At 39.6% G+C, this 24,151-nt stretch overlaps 3 protein-coding genes across 3 annotated transcripts; all 3 read right to left on the reverse strand.

Moving 5' to 3' along the window:
• Positions 1-4,671: 4,671 nt before the first annotated feature.
• On the reverse strand, positions 4,672-5,571 carry LOC138004987 (adenosine receptor A3-like). The gene has a single exon (XM_068851283.1). The coding sequence runs from the start codon at positions 5,569-5,571 to the stop codon at positions 4,672-4,674; it is 900 nt and encodes a 299-aa protein (XP_068707384.1).
• Positions 5,572-20,102: 14,531 nt separating this feature from the next.
• LOC138004988 (adenosine receptor A3-like) lies at positions 20,103-21,002 on the reverse strand. The gene has a single exon (XM_068851284.1). It carries the CDS (start codon positions 21,000-21,002, stop codon positions 20,103-20,105), a length of 900 nt encoding a protein of 299 aa, XP_068707385.1.
• Positions 21,003-23,173: 2,171 nt separating this feature from the next.
• Positions 23,174-24,151, reverse strand: LOC138004989 (uncharacterized). The gene has a single exon (XM_068851286.1). It carries the CDS (start codon positions 24,149-24,151, stop codon positions 23,174-23,176), a length of 978 nt encoding a protein of 325 aa, XP_068707387.1.

Consider the following 24,151-nt stretch of genomic DNA (forward strand, 5'->3'; position numbering starts at 1 on the left):
TAACCTGGGACCGAATGCAAGGCTTTGTTGAAGCAAATGTTGACGTGTTGAAACTGTTTGTCCACCCCAGTCTCCAACAGTCAACATCGTTCAACAAAATCAAACGGATGTTAAAGCAAATGTTGAAACTGTTTGCCCTGGCCTTTAGGACAATAACAAGCGATTTAATTATTTGCTATTTTATATTCATTAGTTTCCAGTGTTGAGAATGAAAGCAAACCCGTCCAAGCTTTAGATGTGTCACAAGATGGACAGCGGTTGGTCATTGGTGGCACAGGAAACCGTGTTCAAATTGTGACGCTTACGTGAAGATGACGGTGAACATGTTTGGGACTTCCCGGCCATTGGAGGCTTTCATTAGTCAAGTCAAATCAAGTTTATTGATTTATCATGAAACTCCTTTGAAAATCGATCTCTGTTAATTGAGAAGTTTCTTCCTTCTTTTTCGGGATTGTAAAATGGGTGGATATGGTTCTATGATTCAAGACACAAATTTAATTAAGGTGTTTTTTTTGCCGAAAGTAACCTTTAGGTTTGGTTTTTTTTCCAATTTCCATTAGTGTCAAATTCGGGCTTTTTCGAAACACCGACTTCGTTGATCCAGCATTAAAGGTGTTTTGGCCTTTAAAAAGTTATTTACAGCAATTTTCCAGACACGTACATGTTTCCCTATAAAGATGGATATATATTTTTAAAAATAAACATTTTATCACCTCCAGTGATAGAGACTCTTTTACTTAAGCCGGAATGACAAATTTCAACCCCTGTCTTTACTTGTGTTTTTATCACAGCGATACATAAGAAGGGCTTCCATTGTGTCAGCGTTACTCTTGCAATAGACTCTTTTTCTTTGCGCCTCCATGTTTTTCTGGGTCAATCTGCCCCTTTTTTAGCTTCCTAATCCCCATTTCGTAGTAGTACTTTACTGCATTGGGCATTTTCCCTGTCATGCTGGTTCCCAGATCGACTCCTTCTCATATCTCGTGCCCAGGCCATGTGTGCAGTTTGGGTCACATTTGAATTCTTTTGTCGTAAGCACAGCTGACGTTTGCTGGAGACTTTGCAAATGTTTGGTGAGTAGGGACATTTGTGCCAGCTTTTTCTTCCATGTAAGTAACCAGGTATCCATTTTTCTTTATTTTGAACTATAATTTTGCTTCAGTAATCATGTTATACATCTGGTAAGTATGTCCTTGGTTCATGTTATCAGTCCCAGTTTTGCTTGATTGGTTTTGCAGTTTTGGTCGTGTTAGTCTGTCCATGGTTTTGGTGTTGTTTTCTCCTGGTTTTCCGTTTGTTCCTTTCTTTTTCCTTTCTTGACTCGGCACAAGGGGGTCGGGTAGAGGTCCAGCGCTGGACTAGAAACCCCCTTGCTCGGTTGCGCTCTACCCCTGAAGATTCGCAGCCATTTACGAGCCTAATGGTGTCACAGTCAGCTTTTCTTTCCCTTTGAGTTGTTTGCCTCATTTAATACGCCTGTGTTTCATTTTGCATGGGATTTCTTTGGATTTTGGAACTGCCCTTTCCTGTTTTTAAGAACGAAGGGTTTGTGTAGGGATTGTTTCTTATTTATTATTCTTATTTTTTAAGAACGAATAATTTTCATGTTCAAATATTTGTTTATCCCCCTTACTTTATTTAGTTTCTTATACATGTACTATCTGGCTGTTTCTGAAATTAAAGGTTTTATTTTCACACAGAGTTTGTTTTGTTTTGCTAACTCCACCGTGAGGTTGAGAGTTTGGTTTGTGAATTTCTCTTCCTCATTTTACAGACTAATTTTTGGTTATGATTTTCCCTCAACTCACCATCCACACACACAGTATTTTCCCCACACTTACCCACTTTACTAGAGATTATTATCTCAGTTAGTGGAGAGGAACCCCTTCTTGTAAGGGGATTCTTGCTTCAGCACCATAATCATGCCACAAAGGTTGCTAGTCTACTGCTGTTTTTGTTTTTTTTACTTTATACAACTACTACAACAAAATGGAACGGATGTTGAAGCAAATGTTGAAACTGTTTGCCCAGGCCTTTAGGCCAATAACAAGCGATTTAATTATTCGCTATTTTATATTCATTAACAGGTAGTTTCCAGTGTTGAGAATGAAAGCAAACCCGTCCAAGCTTTAGATGTGTCACAAGATGGACGGAGGTTGGTCATTGGTGGTACAGGAAACCGTGTTCAAATTGTGACGCTTACGTGAAGACGACAGTGAACATGTTTGGGACTTCCCGGCCACTGGAGGCTTTCATTAGTCGAGTCAAATCAAGTTTATTGAGTTATCATGAAACTCCTTTGAAAATCGATCTCTGTTAATTGAGAAGTTTCTTCCTTCTTCTTCGGGATTGTAAAATGGGTGGATATGATTCTATGATTCAAGACACAAATTTAATTAAGGTGTTTTTTGCCGAAAGTAACCTTTAGGTTCGGTTTTTTTTCCAATTTCCATTAGTGTCATATTCGGGCTTTTTCGAAACACCGACTTCGTTGATCCAGCATTAAAGGTGTTTTGGCCTTTAAAAAGTTATTTACAGCAATTTTCCAGACACGTACGAACATGTTTCCCTATATTTTAAAAGAGTGAAACTTTCAATGTACGTTGAAAGAAACGTTAAAGGCAGATGGATATATATTTTTAAAAATAAACATTTTAACCACTGCAGTGATAGACTCTTTTACTTAAGCCGGAATGACAAATTCAACCCCTCTTTACTTGTGTTTTTATCACAGCGATACATATAAGAAGGGCTTCCATTGTGTCACCGTTACTCTTGCAATAGACTCTTTTTCTTTAAGCCGGAATTGCAACCCTGTCTTGTAAGAAGGGCTTCCACTGTGTCAGCGTTGCTTGTGCAGTACGAGGGACAAAAGGGACCTTACGCAAGAACGACGACGACGAGAGCTACGAAAACGTCTTCAAAAACTATTATTTTCCGCCATATTTGTAATAATTTCGCGATTTCTCCAAGTCGCTCGGCATGGAAAGTGTGTGTTAACATTTCAGAAATAAAATTTGTACGAACGGTGTGGTTGTTAACAAGACGGAACATTAAATCGCGAAATACTTGCAATAATGCTACGTTGTATTTTGGAGAGACGTTTTCGTTGCCGATGCCGTTGTCATCTCCTAAGGCTCGAGCCAACGACTTCAACATCTGTTTGATTTTGTTGAACGATGTTGACCGCTGGAGTGGGCGAACGGTTTTAACACATCATCAACATTTGATTCAACAAGGCCTTGCATTTAGTGCCAAGCTGCAGCCGCGGTTGTTACTATGGATACGGGTATGGATACGTCATCGAGAGGCCGATTAGTGCGCACGCGCTTACCGAACAATGTTGAAAGAGCCTGGGGTCAAACGGCTTCAACTCATTCAGCATTCGCGAAAACAAAAGAAATGTTGAATGATTATTGAAGCAAAGTTTAAACGCTTTTAAACTCATTCAACATCGAATCAACTTCGTTTCAACATGTTTCAACCAGGCTCTCTGATTTTGTTAATCACTCGTCAGTATGATTACAGACCCAGTTGGACTCCACTCATTCCTATTACCATTATTTACTGTGATGTTTCAACCAGGCTTTCTGATTTTGTTAATCACTCGTCAGTATGATTACAGACCCAGTTGGACTCCACTCATTCCTATTACCATTATTTACTGTGATTTGGGCCTCTGGCCTTTTTTTATTTCTTTAGTAACTTACTTTAATTTTTGATTTAGTACAATACGTTGCAACCGTTCACGTGCTCCTCTGTGAACTATAAATCCCATGAACAAAACCAAAAAACCTTAAATTTTAAGACAAATGGCTGTCGATTTTTTTTTCTAACATGACTAAACACTTTTTAAAGTCGTACCAGCGTTTTGAGAGTTTTTACCCAAAACGACGAGTTTCCATTGTTGTAATTTCAGTGGGTTATTATGTCAATCCTCGACTTGAACTATATGTCATGAAATGTTGTACGTACTTCATGAAAGTGTGTTTCGTGTTTAATCATAATAATTGTAATTTCCTCGATTGTGATTGGTTTAAAAAACTCTTATTTCCCACTAATTCACGTTCCAAGTTGTTGTCAGACAGTTTGTTATCAGACAGTTTCATAAGCCAATCACATTCAAAGCTGTAGTTTAAATCAACCAATCACATTAATTCAAAATTGTAGTTTAAATCAACCAAGCACAACCATAGAAACAGTGTGCAGACTCCTAAATTGGAGCTTTCTTTCTTTCTTTCTTTCTTTCAGAGCGGCATTGAACAATTTACGCCTCCTTTGTCAGTCTTTAATTGTAAATTTTCCATTTCTTTCATAACTTGGCTCTTCTTCTTTTCTCCGAAATTGTAATTTTTATGATTAATTGGTAAAAGGACTTCGTGTCGTCCAATTCGGTTATACTCGTATGATTACAGACCGAGTTGGACTCCACTCAGTCCTATTAACACTACTAATACAAATACCATTTTTATTGACACGATCAATTTCTCTCTTACCAGTTGTTAAAGATACGAACAAGAGTTTTCTTCGAGGGCTTACACCCCTTAAAAATACTTGTTACAATACTGATAGCATAAGTCACTTTGACAATGGTGTCGAGTCGGATTTTATCCTTTTTTGCTTTATGTCATCATCCATTGGGTGGTATTTGTCTGAACAGCTCTGTAGAAGTCAGAGCTTCAGTTTTGGCTGGAAAGTGCGTTTAGCAGCGTGCATGTTCATTATAGTTTGTCGAACACCTCTCAATTTCCAGCAGTAAATTAATGGGTTCAGAGATGAATTTAAGAACAACAGAGTAATAGTGTATTGATAAACTGCCTTCAGTATAGCGAGATCAGAATGTAAGCTGATAAACCACTCAGCACAAAGACAGGGCAGATAGCATACCAAAAACAAGACGTAGACGTGAATTGTCATGAAGGCAGATTTCCTCAGCCTGCTGGCGGTCGTCACATTAGGCGCGTTTTCTTGTACTGTGGGCTGCACTTGAAGGGAATGGATTTGATGAGCGTGGCGTCGCACGGTGGCGTATATCATGGAGTTTAGAACTCCCGAGACAACGAAACACGATACTACGATGATGGCAAGCAACACATATGCGATATCGTTCGGGATTTGCTGGCAAATTAACAGGATAAGTCCGCTTAAGACATAAACCGAGATCACAGCTGTTACGACTCGTTGGTAAGTCACAAGTTCCTGGTACCTGAGGTGTAGATGGATCGCCAAGAATCTGTCCAAGCTTAGAGAAAGAACACCGAAGAACGAAGCATAAGCGAATTGTCTGGTCACAAATTTATAAACCATGTAAAAAGTTGGAAAGCTTTTGCGGAGATCTGCTTGCAACCGTGACTCTAGGGCGAGACGTATGATGAACAGTGGATGACCCAGTATGCCGACACCAAGATCAGAAAAGGCCAAACTCAGTAGCAATGCTTTCAAGGGCTTTGGAACAGACGGAGTTTTTCTCAAGGCGTAGATTGTGGCACCATTCAACGTTAAGGCAGTGAAACACAATACGGCGTTGAAGACAATGTTGGGGATGGTTGACCAGTACAATGCCGCTTCCATCGAGGTGGAAAGCTAATTTTCCAAAGCTTTTGAGTTTCTTTTTCTTGAAGTGTTGTGTAAAGACCGCTCAAGTCTCCAATGAGGCCTTCAAAGGGGGCTTCTGATGTCGCTTTGTCGCTCATTTTCCAGCCCACCTGTCGCCTATTTGGCTAGAGATAAATGTCGCTGTCGTTTTTTCGTTAGAATACAAATGTTCCCTAAACGTGCTTAATTTTTGCGTCCTGCAATTTTATTTAATTTGTATCGATAATCAAATGGTGACAAGTGAAATTAGAGAATATAAAGGTTCGCGAAATTATTTGATTTTGGACAAAACGCGCGTGAAATTATTACCTAATTTCACGAGTAGACCATTTGATTAGCTATTAAATATCATGGGTGACAAATTACGTTCATAAGACGCCATTTTGCCACTGTAGGAAAAGTTGCCATGGCAGCATTGTAATTTAACATGTGAAATCATCAATTAACGCCGAAATATCGCGCCAAAAATAAGGAGTAATTTGACACCCATGTTATTAAAAGAGTGAGCGCCCGTAAAAACTTTCTTGTTTTTAATAGCCGCACATTCCTTTCCCTTTCAGTAAGAAACTGTCATCTGGAAATCACGTGCGGGTTACTTATGTACCAATCAGCGCTGTGTAGATCTCCCCTGGGAGCGTCAATGCGTCAACTTCTTCTGAAAGGGACGAAGCCCTTTTAAAATATTCCACAGAAACCATAGGCAGCCCAAGCTCGCGTCACTACAGGCAGCCGTTGAGAATTTAAACGCGTTATAAGACTTTGTATGGGAAATAAAATACCGTCGATTATGAAGCCTAAAAAACGCTCAATTTAACGTTCATTCAATAAAATGAATGAAAATGACTCACGTCTGGTGTATTCTTGTGCCTTTTGGAGCTTATTTTACGGTTTCGGGAATTCCGTGTTTTCACTGTTCTAAGACGAAGTCAAGGCTGCACACTAAGATTTTGACCGTAGTCACCTCAGAGGCGGTTTGCGCCTGGAAAATCCATCCCAGCCGCGATTTGTTTACGCAAAGCTAAAGCCCCATCATTTGCGAACGTCGGTGAATGTTTCGTCGTCAAAAATCCCCACGCACTTGGCTGGAAATGAGCATATTCTGCTTCCGATTCCACGATAGCTGATGAAAATAGCAGCCGGTGATCATGTGAATGGTCACGCCCCGTGATGGATTTTCCAAGCGCAACCGCCTCTGAGCTGACTACGGTCGAAATCTCTGTGTGCAGCCTTGACTTCGTCTTAGAACAGTGAAAACACGGAATTCCCGAAACGGTAAAATCAGCTCCAAAAGGCACATGAATACACCAGACGTGAGTCATTTTCATTCATTTTATTGAAGGAACGTTAAATTGAGAGTTTTTTAGGCTTCATAATCGACGGTATTTTATTTCCCATACAAAGTCTTATAACGCGTTAAATTCTCAACGGCTGCCTGTGGTGACGCGAGCTTGGGCTGCCTATGCAGAAACATCAATTTTGTTTCCTCGGTGGGTTATGCATTTGCACTCTCGCCAGTCAAAATGTGAGTGCTTAGTAAGGGTATGGTGTCGTTTCATCTACTAGTAAAATTGAAGGCGCCGTGGAAATATATAAATACGAATACAAATATTAAAGTACTGCGAGTGTATTTGAACTGCACGAAAACCATTACTTTCAAGTGCAATGAACACCACTGGGATAGTAGCGAAAATAAAGCTTGAAAAAAAAAAATCCATTACTGTTAAGCTCAAATTTTCAGGCTGTTTTTGGGTAGTAGCCAAAACGCCGGGCCGGGGCTGGGGCCGAGGTCGGGGTCGGGGTCAGGGTAGGGGTGCCTTTTCTTTCCCAATTTTTTTCTTGTTTCAATTTTTGTCGTTATTCTCCTGTACTGTTGTTTTCGAATGACCGGCATCTGTCCTTCATTTATGGTGGAAATTTGTTAAAAACATTAAGGAACTTACGGAATCTATAAAAAAATCTCAAGGGACATAACTCAGTGTTTTTTCCTCGAAATCGGACTTTGTTTTTTTGTGTTTTAAAATCGAAGTTGGTTTTTGCGAGCATGTGACTTAGTCTTTCCGAAAATCGGAGTTTGTTTTTCGAAATTAAGATAATTTCCAAAAATGCTGAAATTGGAGTTTATGAAATATACGCCAACTGCCAGAAACACTGATGCGGGGAGACTCGCTGAGCTCCACACTCAAATGTTTACTTCTTGAGGAAAAAAAAAGGGATGATCGTCACGCAGTCACGCTATGGTCTGTTTCGTTTTAATTGTATTGCGGAGAAGGTTTTTAAGAAGTAAACATTAATATGTGGTTTTAAAATGTGGAGCTCAGCGAGTCTTCAGTGTCTCTGGGAGTTAGCGTATATTCCCCACAAAAACTCCAATTTCAGTCTGAAATTCTCTTAATTCGAAAAGCAATTAAAGATGTCCCTTTCGTAGCTTCTGTATGTTCCATATTTTTTGACTAATTTCCACTATAAATGAAGGAAAGATGCCGGCGAACATTCAAATATAACATTACAGGAGAATAAGGACAAAAATTGAAGCAAAAAAAAAATTGGAAAAAAAAGACACCCTGACCCCGGCCCCGACCCCGACCCCGACCCCGGCCCCGACCCCGACCCCGACCCCGACCCCGACCCCGGTCCCGGCCCTGGCCCCGCGTTTTGGCTACTACCGACGCTAACTCCTGGGGACACTGAAGACTCGCTGAGCTCCACAATATAAAACCACATTTTAATGTTTACTTCGCAAAAAACTGTCTCCGCAATACAATTAGAACAAAACAGATCATGGGCCACAATTCCGCGATGGTCGTCACGCAACGTTCCGGCATTTGCTTGTTTTCAATGTTGTTGTCTTTTTTATCGTAATAATGGATTCGATCCCTTGACTTCCGAATAGAATTGCCTGACAAGTTCCTCTGCGACTGACTTTACTACAAACCGTTTGTAGTAAATCAGACAACAACATTAATAAAATAATAGTAATAAAATTGATTTATACCGCGCAAATTCAACTATGTAGTTTTCAAATGCGCCTTACAATAAAAGAACAATATATAACACTATATAGTCAAAATTAAATATATAATTATCTAGTCTATAAATTACAATACTATATCAGAAAAAGCTTTTTTAAAAAGATGAGTCTTCAAATTACGTTTAAAAACTCTAAAATCGGAAGGCATCTAAGATCTAACGGAAGATTATTCCACAGTTTTGGTGCGGCGGCCACAAAGGCTCGATCGCCAAGAGTAGGGAGAGTCCTGAAATCTGGATTTGAAAGCAGATATTTGTTATTTGATCTGAGGCTGTAGGAAGAATTAGGTTTAAAATTTACGAGAGATGATAAATAATTAGGAGCTGTACCATGGATTGCTTTGTGAGTGATTATAATAATATTATAATCTATTCTAAACGTTACAGGTAGCCAGTGTAATTTGTATAATATAGGTGTGATATAGCAATACCGTGGTGCTAAATATAGGACTCTTGCAGCTGCGTTTTGAACACGCTGCAGTTTACTGAGAGCGCAGTAGGGTAGTCCGTATAAAAGTGAATTACAATAGTCCAATCTGCTTGTGATGAAAGCGTGGATTAATTCATCGGCAGATTCTATACTTGGATCTTTTCTGACGCGTCTATAATGTTGTGAATATGAAAAAAAACACTCCTACGCGTTTTGGTTATGTTGAAGTTCAGGTTGAAATGGCAGTCAAACCAGGCCCCTAAGTTTCTAAGGTGTTCCGTGCTGGGAGAGATGATGGATTCGCCAATAGTTAGAGTAGCGCGTTTAGTTTTCTGTAGCTGCGCTTTCGTCCCAATGAGCATAAACTCTGTCTTGGAATCATTGATCATGAGTTTATCATTGATCATCCAGTTACGGATGTCACAGAGGCACGCTTCCATTGCCGCAATGGCGGCGTCTTGATTGGAATCATCATTTGGATTGAAAGCCAGATAGATACCAGTATCATCGGCATAACTGTGCGCTGTTGGCAGGTGCTGGCTAATCACATCAAATAGCTCACTCGTGTAGAGGGAGAACAGCATTAGGCCGAGACAGGAGCCCTGTAGCACACCAAATTTCAAATCAAAACTGTCCCGACTTTGCACTGCCGATTACAATAGCTGGGGTCTATTCGACAGATGGGATTTGAACCACGTTACTGCTTGATCTTTAATTCCAAATTTGTATTCCAGGCGCCACAGTAATATGTCATGGTCTACTGTGTCGAAAGCAGCGCTTAAATCTAAGAACACTAGTAATGTGACTTGTTGTTTGTTCATGTTGACGATGTTGACGAGTATGACGTTGCGCATGCGCAGTAAGGCAGTTTCCGTACTGTGATTCTTTCGGTAGGCTGATTGAAATTCCGGAAACATCTGATTGGACGACACGTGATCGGAGATTTGTGGTGCAGCTGCCTTTTCAGTGATTTTTGCAAGGAAAGCAAGATTGCTGACGGGCAGGTTATTTTTCTTTATCAGATCCATGTTGGTCTCACTAAACCCTCTTTCGAAAGGTCCGGAAAGTGACCACTACTGAACGAAAGATTAACCATGTTGGAAATGGTCGGTAGGAGTTCGTTAATGCAGTCTTTAAGAATCTTGGTAGGTATGGGGTCATTGTCGCAGTTCTTGTTTGGGGCATTCAGACGATATTGGCTGGAAGTTATTGAAGGGTGTGCCAGCAAACGAATACTCTTGAATGCTACTTCCGATCGAATGGTGAGGGTGATTCAATGAGGAGTCAATTCTATCCAGCTTTGAGCGAATGACATCCATCTTTTGTATACAGAATCTCCCGAAATCACCAGCAAGCAAAGTAGGGTCAAAGTGCTTGGGGTATTTTTCTTGGGACGATCCTCCTAGCAGTGCACTGGCCGGGTTGAAATAATAGTCACGCCTTGCTTGCTCTATAACGTGATTCGTATGATTGCGTGCCTTAATGAAATTAACCCTGTCTGACTCATTGACAACAACACGAACAAACAAGCAAATGAGTACGTTGCATGACTGCGTGACGATCATCGTGGAAATGTGATTCTGTTTTTTTTTTTTTTTAACGTTGTGAATATGGCAGTTGGCGTGTATTCCATAAACTCTAATTTCAGCAATTTCGGAAATTCTCTTAATTTCGAAACCCAAACTTCGATTTTCGGAAAGACAAAAAAACAAAGTCAGATTTTACAAAAAAGCTAAAATGCCCCTTAGGAGCTTTCATAGCTTCCGTAGGTTCCTCAATTTTTTTGACTAATTTCCACCATAAATGACAGTCATTCGAAAATAACAGTACACGAGAATGACGACAAAAAATGAAACAAAACGGAAATCTTGCAATAGACCCTTTTTCCTTAAGCCGGAATTACAAGCCCTGTCTTGTAAGAAGGGCTTCCACTGTGTCAGCGTTAATCTTGCAAATAGACTCTTTTTCCTTAAGCCGGAATTGCAAGCCCTGTCTTGTAAGAAGGGCTTCCACTGTGTCAGCGTTGCTTGTGCAGTACGAGGGACAAAAGGGACCTTATGCAAGGACGACGACGACGACGAGGGCTACGAGAACGTCTTCAAAAACTATAATTTCCCGTTATATTTGTAATAACTTCGCGATTACTCCAAGTCGCTTGGCATGGAAAGTGTGTGTTAACATTCCAGAAATAGAATTTGCATGAACGGTGTGGTTGTTTGGAGAGAAAATTGAAAATTAATATTCATCGTCAGGTGCTCGCGTCATCCACATAACCTCAAATTTGGTTATTTCACCTCGTTAGGGAATTTAAGAAAGCACGAAGGCTGCGGCAACGAACACGCCACAAAGCAATCTAAAAAGTAAAGTCTTTGTTTACGAGCCAGAAGGCCCATCAGGCCGACACTTATCTCCGGTTTCATTAGCATGAAGCGACTGGGAGTATTCAGTTTACTTCCCCCTGGATGGGATGCTAGTCCATCGCAGGGTTACCCACAGCAATTCGCCGGCACCCATTTATATACCTGGGTGGAGAGAGGTACCGTGAGAGTAAAGTGTCTTGCCCAAGAACACAACACAATGGCCGTTTTTATACTAGAGACGCATAATCCGTCCAGACGAATTATGCGTCTCTCATGTTATCCGTCTAGTGTAAAGACGGGACGAACTATATGAGACGCATAATTCGTCTTGGACGAACTTGGGCAAACATTTTTTCTGCGTCTGTTAAATTCGTCTAGTATAAAGACGGGCACTAGACGCATAATGCGTCTGGACGAACTTTCCAGTTTAGTGCGTCTTCGAAGACGCACTAAAATAGATTCTTCGTCCAGACGCATAATACGTCTTGCGGCCGTCTTTATACTAGACGAATTTAACAGACGCATAAAAAATGTTTGCCCAAGTTCGTCCCAGACGAATTATGCGTCTCTAGTATAAAAACGGCCAATGTCCCCAGCAAGGACCCGAAGCCGGACCACTCGATCTGGAGTCGAGCACTCTAACTATGAGGCCACCGCGCCTCCCACGAAGCAATCTAAGCAATGCAAATCAATAAATAATTAAAAAAAAAACAAAACAAAAAAAAAACTTGGTTAAAAAAGGAAAAATAATCGCATGTGCTCTACAAGAATTTCCGTGTAAGTTTTTGCAATTAACGTGACATCACCACATTTTAGGCTTCTGCGACACCTTGATCATGTAACAATGAACCATAATCTTTTTTTATTTTTTTACTTTAAAACCGTTCATACCCATCCAGTTGCGGGATAGTTAGCCCGTATTGTACAAGGTGAACAACACGGAATAATCGCGAAATACTTGCGATAATGCTACGTTATATTTTGGAGCAAGGTACAGATTTCGTTAACCTGCTTTATGGAAAGCGTGGTTTACCATCCGTATTTAGGGCAGATTCTCATGACATTTTCGATCCAAAGGAAATAGCTAATCTTTTTTGTAAATATTTTACCAACATTGGCCCTAATTTAGCTGGCAAAATTCCTGCATCAGAGAAGTCGCATAGTTCTTTTTTATCCCCAAAACTACTCAATTCAATATTTCTAGAAGTTGCAAGTGAGGAAGAAATTATTGAAATATGTGCTATACTTGTCGTTCAGGTACTGCTGTAGGTCATGACAATATTTCTATGAACTTAATTAAAGATGATGTATTGATAAAATAATTTTCGCTATTACTAGCATTATTAACTTATACATCACTTCTGGTATTGTACCAAATCAATTGAAAATTGCTCGAGTTATTCCTCTATTTAAATCTGGTGAACAGGATATATTTACAAATTACAGACCCGTGTCTGTTTTACTTGCATTCTCTAAAATTCTAGAGAGAGTTATGTACAATCGTCTTCGAAGGTTTCTCAATGTTTCTAAGATTCTCTCTGATAACCAGTATTGTTTTCGCAAACATCACTCCACTGCTTATGCTCCTGCTTGTTTGTGTGACAAAATCTCTTCTGCTATTGAAAATAAGGAATATACAGTTCGTATTTTTATAGACTTGTCTAAAGCCTTTGACACCGTTGATCATCATATTCTACATTATGGTGTTCGAGGCACCGCACTTGAAAGCTATCTAAGCGGTAGACAACAATATGTGGAATTTTTAATGGTATCTGTTTGGAGCATTGCCAAATTAAGTGTGGTGCCTCAGGGCTCTATATTAGGCCCCTCCTCTTTCTGCTCTGTATAAATGATCTGTGCATTTTGTCAAAGGTGGTGGACTTTATTCTTTTTGGTGATGACACAAACATATTTTTTTTCTCACAAAGATTTTAATTTACTTTCTGAAACCATAAATTCTGAAATGTGTAAATTAACACAGTGGTGTCGAGCTAATAAGCTGTCAACTAACTTTAAAAAATCGAATTTTACGCTTTTTGGACCACGCCAAAGCAGGCAAACACTTGTCCTATCTATTCAAATTGACAAAAATAAGATTGTGTGAAAGGAACAGTATTTCTAGGTGTTATCCTTGATGAGCATTTGTCATGGAAACCACACATTCTTAGCGTCTCCAGAAAAATATCAAAATCTATAGGCATTATTTAAAAGTCAAGTTTTTGTCCTCCCAAAACTTCATTACACTGTTTATACTATATTCTAGTTTACCCTTACTTAATATATTGTATTTCAGTGTGGGGGTCGACACATCAGAGTAATTTAAGAATAATATATAAAGTTTCTTTCGATTCTCACACTGATGTTCTTTTTAAAGAACAGGAGATTTTGAAGATCTCTGACTCGCATTTATTTATACCAGATAGGTAAATTTATGTATTTATTTAAAAGAGGTTTACTTCCTAATTACTTTCGTGATATCTTTACTCTTGCAAGCCAGTTACATTCGCATTATACTAGAAATTGCAACCTTTTTTTACATAATATCCGAAACTTCTCAATTCGGTTTCAAGGACCTATGTTTTTCAACCCGTTAAGTCCTGAACTTCAAAACATTGAAAGCATCCGTTTGTTTGGCAAAAGACTTAAAACTGAATTCCTTCTTTCTTAGTCAAAGATACTCTTTGTTGAGCTACATACTTCTTCTTCCCTCTTCTTTTCTTTTGTTTTTAAAATAATACATTCTACATTTTATGCTGTCCAGATAATTTGTATGCAGATGTACCCTATGTTGTCAGGAGGCCTATAACTCATAAGCCCCCGGCTTCTATATAGGCTTCCTTGTCATTACTACCTTAAACATTAGTAGTCTATCGTCTTTAAGTTATTATTAATTTCTAGTGTATTGTGTTTTTGAATGAATGAATGAATTATGTCAATCTTCGACTTGAACCATATATCATGAAACGTTGTACGTACTTCATAATAATTGTAATTTCCTCGATTGTGATTGGTTTAAAAAACGCGTATTTCCCACTAATTCACATTCCAAGTTGTTGTCAGACAGTTTGTTATCGGACAGTTTAATAAGAAAATCACATTCAAAATTGCAGTTTAAATCAACCAAACACAACCTTGGTCCTTGCCAGGTTTCAATCACCATAGAAACAGTGTACAGACCCCTAAATTGGGGCTTTCTTTATTTTTTGTTCTTTCTTTCAGATCGATATTAAACAACTTACGCTTGCTTTGTCAGTCTTTTAATGCAAATTTTCCCTTTTTTTTTTCGTAACTTGGCTCTTCTTCTTTTCTCGGAAATTGTAATTTTTATGATTAATCGGTAAAAGGACTTCGTGTCGTCCAATTCGGTCTGTAATCATATTGGTGATAAACAAATCAGATTCCCGCTGCGCGGTCGTCCGATTTTGTTTTCACTCTTGTGATTACAGACCGAGTTGGACTCCACTTAGTCCTATTAACATGTACAGTACTAATACAAATACCATTTTTATTGACACGATAATTTTCTTTCTTACCAGTTGTTAAAGATACGAACAATAGCTTTCTTCGAGGGCTTACACCCCTTAAAATACTTGTTACAATACTGATAGCATAAGTCAATTTCACAATAGGGTCGTGTCGGATTTTATAGTTCCTTTTTCGGTTTATGTCATCACCCTCGAATATCAAATGGGTGCCGTTTGCAAGTCTGAACAGCTCTGTAGAAGTTAGAGCTTCAGTTTTGACTGGAAATTGCGTTTAGGAGCGTGTTCATTATAGTTTGACAACCGCCTCTCAACTTCCAGCAGTAAATTAGTGGGTTCAGAGATGAATTTAACAACAACAGAGTAAAAGTGTATTGGTTAACTACCTTCAGTACAGCGAGACCAGGATAAAATTTTGTAAACCCCACAATACAAAAACATGGCAGATAGCATGCCAAAAACAAAACGTAGATGTGAATTGTCATGAAGGCAGATTTCTTCAGCCTGCTGGCGTTCGTCATATTAGGCGCGTTTTCTTGTACTGTGGGCTGCACTTGAAGGGAATGGATTTGATGAGCGTGGCGTCGCACGGTGGCGTATATCATGGAGTTTAGAACTCCCGAGACAACGAAACACGATACTACGATGATGGCAAGCAACACATATGCGATATGGATTTGGATTTGCTTCCAAAGTAACGGAATAAGGCTGCTTAAGACCCAAACCGAGATCACAGCTGTTACGACTCGTTGGTAAGTCACAAGTTCCTGGTACCTGAGGTGTAGATGGATCGCCAAGAATCTGTCCAAGCTTAGAGATAGAACACCGAAGAACGAAGCAGAAGCGAGTTTACTGATCACAAATCCATAAACCGTGTAAAAAGTTGGAAAGCTTGTGCGGAGATCTGCTTGCAACGGTGGCTTTAGGGCGAGACGTGTGATGAACAGTGGATAACCCAGTATACCGACACCAAGATCAGAAACGGCCAAACTCAGTAGCAATGCTTTCAAGGGCTTTGGAACAGACGGAGTTTTTCTCAAGGCGTAGATTGTGGCACCATTCAACGTTAAGGAAGTGAAACACAATACGGCGTTGAAAACAATGTTGGGGATGGTTGACCAGTACAATCCCGCTTCCATCGTGGTGGAAAGCTTGTTTTCCAAAGCTTTTGAGTTTCTTTTTCTTGAAGTGTTATGTAAAGACAGCTCAAGTCTCCAATGAGGTCTTCCAAGGGGGGTTCTGATGTCGCTTTGTCGCTCATTTTCCAGCCCACCTGTCGCCTATTTGGCTAGAGATAAATGTCGCTGTCGTTTTTTTGCTAGAATACAAATGTTCCCTGAACGTGCTTAATTTTTGCCTCCTGTAATTTTGTTTCTTTTGTATCGATAATCAAATGGTGACAAGTGAAATTACGGAAAATAAAGGTTGGGGAAATTATTTGATTTTGGACAAAACGCGCGTGAAATTATTACCTAATTTCACGAGTAGACCATTTGATTAGCTATTAAATATCATGGGTGACAAATTACGTTCATAAGACGCCATTTTGCCACTGTAGGAAAAGTTGCCATGGCAGCATTGTAATTTAACAAGTGAAATCATCAATTAACGCTGAAATTTCGCGCCAAAAATAAGGAGTAATTTGACACCCATGTTATCAAAAGAGTAAGCGCCCGTAAAAACTTTCTTGTTTTTAATAGATCAACCACTTTAGTTTCGAATGACTCTAACGGCTAGATAGCCTTCCACGCGTTCCTCCCCCACATCCATCTGCTGAAACGAGCCGCACATTCCTTTCCCTTTCAGTAAGAAATTGTCATCTGGAAATCACGTGCGGGTTACTTATGAACCAATCAGCGCTGTGTAGATCTCCCCTGGGAGCGTCAATGCGTCAACTTCTTCTGAAAGGGACGAAGCGTTTTTAAAATATTCCACAGATACCATAGGCAGCCCAAGCTCGCGTCACTACAGGGAGCCGTTGAGAATTTAAACGCGTTATAAGAATTTGTATGGGAAATAAAATACCGTCGATTATGAAACCTAAAAAACGCTCAATTTAACGTTCATTCAATAAAATGAATGAAAATGACTCACCTCTGTTGTTTTCGAATCACCGGCATCTGTCCTTCATTTATGGTGGAAATTTGTTAAAAACATTAAGGAACTTACGGAAGCTATAAAAAAATCTTAAGGGACATCTCACTTTTTTTTCTCGAAATCGAACTTTGTTTTTTTGTGTTTTAAAATCGAAGTTGGTTTTTGCGAGCATCTGACTTAGTCTTTCCGAAAATTGGAGTTTCTTTTTCGAAATTGAGATAATTTCCGAAAATGCTGAAATTGGAGTTTATGAAATATACGCCAACTGCCAGAAACACTGATGCGGGGAGACTCGCTGAGCTCCACACTCAAATGTTTACTTCTTTCGGAAAAAACAACGGGATGATCGTCACGCAGTCACGCTATGTTCTGTTTCGTTTTCATTGTATTGCGGAGAAGGTTTTTAAGAAGTAAACATTAAAATGTGGTTTTAAAATGTGGAACTCAGCGAGTCTTCAGTGTCTCTGGGAGTTAGCGTATATTCCCCACAAAAACTCCAATTTCAGTCTCAAATTCTCTTAATTCGAAAAGCAAACAAAGATGTCCCTTTCGTCGCTTCTGTATATTCCATATTTTTTGACTTATTTCCACCATAAATGAAGGAATTCGAAAGATGCCGGCGAACATTCGAATATAACATTACAGGAGAATAAGGACAAAAATTGAAACAAAAAAAAATTGGAAAAAAAAAGACCCCTGACGCTGACCCCTGACCCTGGCCCCGGCCCCGCGTTTTGGCTACGCTAACTCCTAGGGACACTGAAGACTCGCTGAGCTCCACAATATAAAACCACAATTTAATGTTTACTTCGCAAAAAACTGTCTCCGCAATACAATTAGAACAAAACAGATCATGAGCCACAATTCCACGATGGTCGTCACGCAACGTTCCGGCACTTGCTTGTTTTCAATGTTGTTGTCTTTTTTATCGTAATATTGGATTCGATCCCTTGACTTCTGAATAGAATTGGCTGACAAGTTCCTCTGCGACTGACTTTACTACAAACCGTTTGTAGTAAATCAGACAACAACATTAATTGCCAACGAGTCAGGCCTTCTGAAGACAGAAGGCCTGGCGAGGCGGCAGCTTATAGAGCCGCGAGAAGATTTTTAGGCGGACGAAATCTCAGAAGCGCTTCAATTTTAATTGTAATGTAGACCAAAAGCTGTAATGTAGACCAAAGCGATCAAATATTGACCGTAGCGATAACCAATGAGAGTGCCGCACGAGTACGCCGCGTGATGTTTGCAGCCGCCAGATCACGCAAGCTTGGCTCGTTGGCACTTTAGCGACAGCTATAACTAGTAAAATAATACTAATAAAATTTATTTATACCGCGCAAATTCAACTATGCAGTTTTCAAATGCGCCTTACAATAAAAGAACATTACTTCCCGCTATATTTGTAATAATTTCGCGATTTCTCCAAGTCGCTCGGCATGGAAAGTGTGTGTTAACATTTCAGAAATAAAATTTGTATGAACGGTGTGGTTGTTAACAAGACGGAATATTAAATCGCGAAATACTTGCGATAATGCTACGTTATATTTTGGGGTGACGTTTTCGTTGCCGTTGCCGTTGTCGTTGTCATCTCCTAAGGCTCGAGCCAACAACTTCAACATCTGTTCGATTTTGTTGAACGATGTTGACTGCTGGAGTGGGCGAACGGTTTCAACACATCATCAACATTTGATTCAACAAGGCCTTGCATTTAGTCCCAAGCTGCAGCCGCGGTTGTTACTATGGATACAGATATGGATACGTCATTGAGAGGCCGATTAGTGCGCACGCGCTTACCGAACAATGTTGAAAGAGCCTGGGGTCAAACAGCTTTAACTCATTCAGCGAAAACAAAAGAAATGTTGAATGGTTATTGAAGTAAAGTTTAAACGCTTTTAAACTCATTCAACATCGAATCAACTTCGTTTCAACATGTTTCAACCAGGCTCTCTGATTTTGTTAATCACTCGTCAGTATGATTACAGACCCAGTTGGACTCCACTCATTCCTATTACCATTATTTACTGTGATTTGGGCCTCTGGCCTTTTTTTATTTCTTTAGTAACTTACTTTATTTTTTGATTTAGTATACAATACGTTGCAACCGTTCACGTGCTCCTCTGTGAACTATAAATCCCATGAACAAAACCAAAAAACCTTAAATTTTAAGACAAATGGCTCTCGGTTTTTCTATCTAACATGACTAAACACTTTTTAAAGTCGTACCACCGTTTTGAGAGTTTTTACCCAAAACGGCGAGTTTCCATTGTTGTAATTTCAGTGGGTTATTATGTCAATCCTCGACTTGAACTATATGTCATGAAACGTTGTACGCACTTCATGAAAGTGTGTTTCGTGTTTAATCATAACAATTGTAGTTTCCTCGATTGTGATTGGTTTTAAAAACTCTTATTTCCCACTAATTCACGTTCCAAGTTGTTGTCAGACAGTTTGTTATCAGACAGTTTAATAAGCCAATCACATTCAAAGCTGTAGTTTAAATCAACCAATCACATTAATTCAAAATTGTAGTTTAAATCAACCGAGCCGCAACCTTGGTCCTTGGTTTCAATCACCATAGTAACAGTGTACAGACTCCTAAATTGGAGCTTTCTTTCTTTCTTTCAGAGCGGCATTGAGCAATTTACGCCTCCTTTGTCAGTCTTCAATTGTAAATTTTCCATTTCTTTCATAACTTGGTTCTTCTTCTTTTCTCGGAAATTGTAATTTTTATGATTAATTGGTAAAAGGACTTCGTGTCGTCCAATTCGGTCTGTAATCATATTCGTGATAAACAAATCAGATTCCCGCTGCGCGGATGTTCGATTTTGTTTTCACTCGTATGATTACAGACCGAGTTGGACTCCATTCAGTCCTATGAACACTACTAATACAAATACCATTTTTATTGACACGATAATTTTCTCTCTTACCAGTTGTTAAAGATACGAACAAGAGTTTTCTTCGAGGGTTTACACCCCTTAAAAATACTTGTTACAATACTGATAGCATTAGTCAATTTGACAATGGTGTCGAGTCGGATTTTTCGTTCCTTTTTTGCTTTATGTCATCATCCATTGGGTGGTATTTGTCTGAACAGCTCTGTAGAAGTCAGAGCTTCAGTTTTGGCTGGAAAGTGCGTTTAGCAGCGTGCATGTTCATTATAGTTTGTCGAACACCTCTCAATTTCCAGCAGTAAATTAGTGGGTTCAGAGATGAATTTAAGAACAACAGAGTAATAGTGTATTGGTAAACTGCCTTCGGTATAGCGAGATCAAAATGTAAGCTGATAAACCCCTCAGCACAAAGACAGGGCAGATTGCATACCAAAAACAAGAAGTAGACGTGAATTGTCATGAAGGTAGATTTCCTCAGCCTGCTGGCGTTCGTCACATTAGGCGCGTTTTGTTGTACTGTGGGCTGCACTTGAAGGAAGTGGATTTGGTGAGCGTGGCGACGCACGGTGGCGTATATCATGGAGTTTAGAACTCCCGAGACAACGAAACACGATACTACGATGATGGCAAGCAACACATATGCGATATCCTTTGGGATTTGCTGGCAAATTAACGGGATAAGCCCGCTTAAGACCCAAACCGAGATCACAGCTGTTACGACTCGTTGGTAAGTCACAAGTTCCTGGTACCTGAGGTGTAGATGGATCGCCAAGAATCTGTCCAAGCTTAGAGACAGAACACCTAAGAACGAAGCATAAGCGAATTGACTGGTCACAAATTTATAAACATTGTAAAAAGTTGGAAAGCTTGTGCGGAGATCTCCTTGCAACCGCGACTCTAGGGCGAGACGTGTGATGAACAGTGGATGACCCAGTATGCCGACACCAAGATCAGAAAAGGCCAAACTCAGTAGCAATGCTTTCAAGGGCTTTGGAACAGACGGAGTTTTTCTCAAGACGTAAATTGTGACACCATTCAACGTTATGGCAAAGAAGCACAATACGGCGTTCAAGACAATGTTGGCGATGGTTGACGAGTACAATGCCGCTTCCATCGTGGTGGAAAGCTTATTTTCCGAAGCTTTTGAGTTTCTTTTTCTTGAAGTGTTGTGTAAAGACCGCTCTAGTCTCCAATGAAGCCTTCCAAGGGGGTTCTGATGTCGCTCATTTTCCAGCCCACCTGTCGCCTATTAGAGATAAATGTTGTTGTCGTTTTTTCGCTAGAATACAAATGTTCCCTGAACGTGCTTAATTTTTGCGTCCTGTAATTTTGTTTCTTTTGTATCAATAATCAAGTGAAATTAGGGAATATAAAGGTTCGGAAAAATTATTTGATTTTGGACAAAACGCGCGTGAAATTATTACCCAATTTCACGAGTAGACCATTTGATTAGCTATTAAATATCATGGGTGACAAATTACGTTCATAAGACGCCATTTTGCCACTGTAGGAAAAGTTGCCATGACAGCATTGTAATTTAACAAGTGAAATCATCAATTAACGCTGAAATTTCGCGCCAAAAATAAGGAGTAATTTGACACCCATGTTATCAAAAGAGTAAGCGCCCGTAAAAACTTTCTTGTTTTTAATAGAAGATCAACCACTTTAGTTTCTAATGACTCTAATGGCTAGATAACCTCCCACGCGTTCCTCCCCCACAACCATCTGCTGAAACGAGCCGCACATTCCTTTCCCTTTTAGTAAGAAACTGTCATCTGGAAATCACGTGCGGGTTACTTATGAACCAATCAGCGCTGTGTAGATCTCCCCTGGGAGCGTCAATGCGTCAACTTCTTCGGAAAGGGACGAAGCCTTTTTCAAATATTCCACAGATACCATAGGCAGCCCAAGCTCGCGTCACTACAGGAAGCCGTTGAGAATTTAAACGCGTTATAAGACTTTGTATGGGAAATAAAATACCGTCGATTATGAAACCTAAAAAACGCTCAATTTAACGTTCATTCAATAAAATGAATGAAAATGACTCACCTCTGTTGTTTTCGAATGACCGGCATCTGTCCTTCATTTATGGTGGAAATTTGTTAAAAACATTAAGGAAGTTACGGAAGCTATAAAAAAATCTTAAGGGACATCTCACTTTTTTTTCTCGAAATCGGACTTTGTTTTTTTGTGTTTTAAAATCGAAGTTGATTTTTGCGAGCATCTGACTTAGTCTTTCCGAAAATCGGAGTTTCTTTTTCGAAATTGAGATAATTTCCGAAAATGCTGAAATTGGAGTTTATGAAATATACGCCAACTGCCAGAAACACTGATGCGGGGAGACTCGCTGAGCTCCACACTCAAATGTTTACTTCTTGAGGAAAAAAATACGGGATGATCGTCACGCAGTCACGCTATGTTCTGTTTCGTTTTAATTGTATTGCGGAGAAGGTTTTTAAGAAGTAAACATTAAAATGTGGTTTTAAAATGTGGAACTCAACGAGTCTTCAGTGTCTCTGGGAATTAACGTATATTCCCCACAAAAACTATAATTTCAGTCTGAAATTCTCTTAATTCGAAAAGCAATTAAAGATTCAATTATAGCTTCTGTATGTTTCATATTTTTTGACTAATTTCCACCATAAATGAAGGAAAGATGCTGGCGAACATTCGAATATAATATTACAGGAGAATAAGGACAAAAATTGAAACAAAAAAAAATTGGAGAAAAAAAGACACCCTGACCCCGGCTCCGACCCCGACCCCGACCCCGACCCCTACCCCGACCCCGACCCCGACCCTGGCCCCGGCCCCGGCCCCGGCCCCGCGTTTTGGCTACTACCGACGCTAACTCCTGGGGACACTGAAGACTCGCTGAGCTCCACAATATAAAACCACAATTTAATGTTTACTTCGCAAAAAACTGTCTCCGCAATACAATTAGAACAAAACAGATCATGAGCCACAATTCCACGATGGTCGTCACGCAACGTTCCGGCATTTGCTTGTTTTCAATTTTGTTGTCTTTTTTATCGTAATATTGGATTCGATCCCTTGACTTCCGAATAGAATTGGCTGACAAGTTCCTCTGCGACTGACTTTACTACAAACCGTTTGTAGTAAATCAGACAACAACATTAATTAATAAAATAATACTAATAAAATTTATTTATACCGCGCAAATTCAACTATGCAGTTTTCAAATGCGCCTTACAATAAAAGAACAATATATAACACTATATAGTCAAAATTACACGAATGAATTATAATTATCTAGTCTATAAATTACAATACTATATCAGAAAAAGCTTTTTTAAAAAGATGAGTCTTCAAATTACGTTTAAAAACTCTAAAATCGGAAGTGCATCTTAGATCTAACGGAAGATTATTCCACAGTTTTGGTGCGGCGGCCACAAAGGCTCGATCGCCAAGAGTAGGGAGAGTCCTGAAATCTGGATTTGAAAGCAGATATTTGTTATTTGATCTGAGGCTGTAGGAAGAATTAGGTTTAAAATTTACGAGAGTTGATAAATAATTAGGAGCTGTACCATAGATTGCTTTGTGAGTGATTATAATAATCTTATAATGTATTCTAAACGTTACAGGTAGCCAGTGTAATTTGTATAATATAGGTGTGATATGGCAATACCGTGGTGCTAGATATAGGGACTCTTGCAGCTGCGTTTTGAACACGCTGCAGTTTACTGAGCTAAGGGGTTCCGTGCTCGGAGAGATGATGGATTCGCCAATAGTTAGAGTAGCGCGTTTAGTTTTCCGTAGCTGCGCTTTCGTCCCAATGAGCATAAACTCTGTCTTGGAATCATTGATCATGAGTTTATCATTGATCATCCAGTTACGGATGTCACAGAGGCACGCTTCCATTGCTGCAATGGCGGCGTCTTGATTGGAATCATCATTTGGATTGAAAGCCAGATAGATACCAGTATCATCGGCATAACTGTGCGCTGTTGGCAGGTGCTGGCTAATCACATCAAATAGTTCACTGGTGTAAAGGGAGAACAGCATTGGGCCGAGACAGGAGCCCTGTAGCACACCAAATTTCAAATCAAAACTGTCCGACTTTGCACTGCCGATTACAATACGCTGGCGTCTATTCAACAGATGGGATTTAAACCACGTTACTGCTTGATCTTTAATTCCAAATTTGTATTCCAGGCACCACAGTAATATGTCATGGTCTACTGTGTCGAAAGCAGCGCTTAAATCTAGGAACACTAGTAATGTGACTTGTTGTTTGTTCAT

Source organism: Montipora foliosa, chromosome 6 (assembly GCF_036669935.1).
Source record: "Montipora foliosa isolate CH-2021 chromosome 6, ASM3666993v2, whole genome shotgun sequence".
NCBI classification, from domain to species: Eukaryota; Metazoa; Cnidaria; class Anthozoa; order Scleractinia; family Acroporidae; genus Montipora; species Montipora foliosa.